The sequence below is a fragment of the Ruditapes philippinarum genome, unplaced genomic scaffold (genome assembly GCF_026571515.1).
Source record: "Ruditapes philippinarum isolate M1 unplaced genomic scaffold, ASM2657151v2 ctg651_1_1_1_1, whole genome shotgun sequence".
NCBI lineage: Eukaryota > Metazoa > Mollusca > Bivalvia > Venerida > Veneridae > Ruditapes > Ruditapes philippinarum.
Window position 1 is genome coordinate 3,291 of NW_026864800.1, and position 5,148 is coordinate 8,438.

A 5,148-nucleotide genomic window follows, 5' to 3' on the forward strand; every position below is an offset into this window, starting at 1 on the left:
TAATATCTGTGTTTAAAAATGCATATTTCTTTTTTACCTTTAATATATTTTAAGTGCCCAGGTTGATATATGAGAGGTTTTTTTATTTTGTGTGTATGGGCTTTCGGAATTCGAACCTCAGTGGACTTCCTTTCGATGCTTGAAAAAAGAAACTAAATTCACGCTGGCTTCTTTTACAACCTTCACAATATTGTTTAATTGTTTAAATAGTGACACTTATACAAGATTATCTATTTTTCAAGATAATATTTTATTGTTGTTATTTAACAATTCTAGTGTCAATAGTTATCGAGGGTGGAATAGGAATATTTGATATTGTTGGATTCGATCAATCCTTAATAGTTATCAAACAAGTTCTACATGATGTGTATGGTTTATGCCAAGATGGAATGATAATACGAGCTACGGCACATGGTAAGATAGTTTGATAGTTTATACAGTGCTATTACATTTTATGCAAAATGTTTATGCAAAGAGAGAACGAATTTACAGCTAACGACACATAGCAAGAAAGTTTTTATTGATTAAACAGTGCATGCATAGAATTATAAAAGGTTGAATTAATTTATAAGAAAGTTTTACTAATTTAACAACATGTAATTGTTTATGCAAAGGTGGAATGAATTTAAAAGTAACGACATATTGTATGAAAGTCAGAACGGAATTTTATAATTTTGCAACTGTTTTACAATTAAATATCAACGAAAACATGACTAGCAAAGCTGAATCTGCTTTCCAGTATCTCATTTTCATGACGATAAACAGTTAAAACAGATAGACAGTTTTGATTTAATATTCCAATTCTGTCTTTCATGTCTTTTCTTTGTAAAATCTATGTCACTTTGCAGCGAAATCACATTGTTTTAAACGTATTGATTTGTCGCTTAAGCAAAATTGATTTATTTACTACTTTCATGAATCTAACATTACCTTTTAGTTGTTTGTTTAAAAGAAACGTTAAAGAACAAATTTAATTAGAAAAAAAATTGAAAATTTATAAAAATATTTTTCCATGCAAAAATTTAGAAATAGTAATACATATGATTAAACAAAGTAGGTAGGTCTGAAACCAAAAAAAACAAATTAAAGAAAACATCTATTTTTAATTTAAAAAATACTTATGAATAAAATAATCAAAATAAAGTTTCTGCAAATGTAATCTTTATGAAGGCAAATCTTATTTCCAGGACGATCGACTACCGCCTTGGATATAGAAATGGCCCCCTACCCTTTGAGAGCAAAGAATCTGCAAGAGCTGATACGTGTTGTTAACGAAGTAGGCTTTATAAAGGAATTTGGTTTTACTGTAGGGATACTCAAGGACTCACTTGTCATGAGATATCTAGATACTGGTAATATTTTAATTTATTTGCTAAATAAATGTATTTTATTTCTTACCCTACTTACTTTTAAAATCCTTAATTCTCAGGAAAAACAGTTTAATTTGTAAAGGTCGTTTCATTTTTATCTTTTTAGACATTTAAAGTGTAAGTGTTACCTGAACTTAATTTCAGTTAAGAATAAGTTATTAATAATGATTGAAACGAACTTTGCTAAGTTGCAAAATTTCAAAAAAGACAATGAAATTGCCTTTATCTGAAGACACCAAATCACAATCTGCTTTCAAAACAGTTTTTTAGCTCTTAAATCCAATTTCTTGTTACTTTACTACAAAACATCTGTTGCGATATGCACTAACATAAATGTATTATGATAGTTTTAATTAAGTTTGGCTAATTTCTTATGTATAAAAGGATTATTTTTGCATGTAGATGTTGCTTCGGTCTTTTAAGATGTACATTTGTCGGGCATTGTGTCTTTTATAGAGATCGCTAAATAGTACGTTGTGGATAATCTATGTTTAAACATCATGTGCTTCGAAACAAAATCCGTCCAATGTCAGCTTGAATAGTAATGATTGTTTTGAGGGTTGTGATTATCATTTTTCTTTTATCAGGGAGACCTCTACCGCGATTAATTGAATCAAGTTGCTTCGGATGCAAGAACGATATGGTAAAGTTTTCTATTTAATTATTATGAATGTTAATGATTTAGTTGTTTTGTTTAAAAATCTGGAAACGAAGTGATCCCTCGGAAGCATTAATCACAACAAAATTACATGAAAATTGCAGACACGGTTTGATTGAGTCTGTACATGAGGGATAATGAATATGTGCAGCATTGCTAACGCCCCTTGTAGCACTGGCTTGACACTTAATAGTGTAAAACACTCAGGAACAATTTAATAAATTTCACTTAAAGGAATAGAAAGCCTAATAATTCTTATACATGTTTTGTTTGTTTTTCGTTAGCTGTTTGTTATTTTCGGTATCATTTCACATATTTCTATTAGGTATTCATTGGTGATAAGCATTTGACTTGTTCTAGATCCATTATTTGAACATTAAACACTATACACACATATTCGTTTTTTTACTGACGGACAATACTTTTAACACTTTTGGAAAACAAACTCACTTAAATAGAGTTATGTTTCTTTTCTAGGTGTGGTGTTTGCTACCAGACATTTCACTGTGTCTCCTGAAGGCACAATGTATCGGTAAATAGCAAAATATTGAAATTTTGCATAATTGTTTTCAATGTAAAAGAATTTAGAAAGATTTGCAAAGTAAAAGTGCCCTTTAAAAATTTGGGTTTGATTTACAAAATTTCTTTTAGGGCTTTAAACCAAACGTTAAAAAGATTTAATTTAAGGGGAGAACACTAAAAACCCTGCATTGAAACTGGGGGGTCATAGGTTCAAACCATGGAGGACGTAGAAGGAACTCCACTGGGGCCGAAAACTCTTAAAACAGCAACAATATAATGTCATACATAAACCAATATGGGCACATACAACGAAAATATATTCAAAAGATAATTAAGAAACATACTTATTAAATTGTTTATCTTAATTATGCTATTCTTTAACCGATTTCAGTTCAATGCATTTAGATGCTTGTCATTTCGCGTTCACAAATTCGAATACTTATTCCAGAAAAACGGGTCAATTAAATGATCTGAAATTTTGAAAAATGATAATAAACTTGATTTAATAAATTTCAAGAAATCGTTTTTTAAAAACCTCGATTTGGATCCTTTAAAAGTATATTTAAAATTATACAAATGGAAATAAATGTACTTACTTCAGAAGTGCAAAAAAAATTTTACATTTTAAAAATGCTTTGTTTTTTGGCAAAATTGTTTTGGCAAATACAGAATTAAACTGTTCTTAGGGTCAAATATGTATTTAAAGTTTTTAAAACAATTATTTTGACAAAAAATTTTCATTACATTAAAGTCATTGTTTTATTTGAATATCTGTTCTGCCATTCTCATTTCAGGGCAAACGGTCACGTATCCTAGATTTGCAAACGACACTGATTTAGTACGTGTGAGTTTCCTTTTTGAAAGTGATGTTAATGACGTCGTCATAAACCACGAATTTATTAAGGACATAAGAGGGCAATTTGTTCGTCAACTTAATTGTTCGTTAGAGCACCTGGACAATATAAAAATGGTTTATTCAGGTAAGCACAAACCATACCCCTTCCTAAATTTTGAACAATTTATTGTTGTCATTTTCAATTCAAAGTACTTCATTCAGTGCAATACGGGTTGAAAGTGATATTTTGAACTTTGATTGTGTGTTCTTACTCGAATAAATATTACTTAATTAAAGAAATAGGTCAATGCAATGTTATTTGACAGTTATGTTTTCAAAATGATATAACCAGGACAGCTTGTTTTACTTGGTGCTCTTAAACATATTTAGAAAATGCAGCCATAGTACATGTATGTTTTTTCACCTTTCTTTCGTGCCATAACTTCTGAAGAAGCCAAAGATTTTGTTAAATACCTTGCCCTTTGGGCTCTGGCTTTAAATGCAGGCCAAGCTTTGCCAGATGATTAAGCACGAAATAAGTTGTATTTACACTCTTTTACTGTCTTACAGCCACAACAGGTTTGTATTCAAAACTTGTTGCGTTTATTAAACGCCGCCTTTCCTGGTTAATATTTTTTATCATATTTTCTTCTTGCATGGCAGCTAAAGTTTTACACATTTCTCACTACCCTTCATCATTTTCAAAATGATATTGTAATTGTTTGTCACCGTAACCAATCTTCTTTATCGTGCTTAAATAATGTTTTAGATTTCCACGTATATGAGATAAGACTGGACGTTTTTAAACAGACAGGGATGGAACCAGAGCAAGAATTTGATACCAGAGAAGCTATAACCGATCTCGAAAATCTTGTGTATCGACTACATGTATTAGCTGACACTGGAAAACTCAGCATTATTACCGAAAACGTAAACATGACGTCCATGATTCAAAGCGTGGTGTACAGACAATTAATCTCTGGCTATATGAAATCAGACAGAAAAACAAAACAGATTGTAGGCGACCGATTTGTCCTTTCAAGTCTTTTGCCATTAGGAGTAGTACTGTTCATTTTAGTTTGGTTAGTTGCCGTGGCAAAAGTTCATCAGCGTTACAGAAAAACGTTGAAAAGAATGTGACTGCAAATTTGAAGTTTTTTTTTTATAAAGTTTACATTCAACTTTGTTGATACGTAGAGGTTTTTTATAGGGAAAAGAACGTTGGAATGACTGTGAACGTAAATCTAAAAAAATATTTCATAAAGTTTACATTTAACTTACATGTGTTTTATAGAGAAACGTTGAAAAAATGTGAACGCAAATCTAAAGAAAATATTTTATGAAGTTTACATTAAACTTCATTGATACTTAGATGTGTTTTAAAGTAATTAATCTTACAGTATAGTATCCAAAACATTAAATATTTTTTTTGTTTTTATTGTCTATATTTTCCTTTCCTTTTTATCAATTATAAATTAACAAACTGTGTTGAATAAGGTTTTGACTTGACTGACTCGAAAAGCAATGATGCCGACTATGGCACAATAAATTTTTGAAGTATAAGAACCTATTTTATAAGATCAACAACCTATTTTATAAAACGTATCAACAGTCAGATGCAATGCTATATGAACACTTCCGGTTCTAAATGATTGATGAACCAAAACATGACTGTAGAGACTCATTTGTTTACAATGTAAGCTTGTGAACCGTACAAACACAATAATGAAGAACAAACATATATATTACATTGTAAACAAATG

At 30.1% G+C, this 5,148-nt stretch overlaps 1 protein-coding gene across 1 annotated transcript; it reads left to right on the plus strand.

The window, feature by feature from the left end:
* Positions 1–276: 276 nt before the first annotated feature.
* LOC132726850 (uncharacterized) lies at positions 277–4,764 on the plus strand (the record flags this gene model as incomplete). The annotated part of the gene is made up of 6 exons (XM_060712240.1): positions 277–414; positions 1,188–1,352; positions 1,958–2,013; positions 2,506–2,560; positions 3,345–3,530; positions 4,155–4,764. Coding segments are annotated over 6 exons (971 nt in total), but the record flags the coding sequence as incomplete, so codon positions are not given.
* Positions 4,765–5,148: the final 384 nt, after the last annotated feature.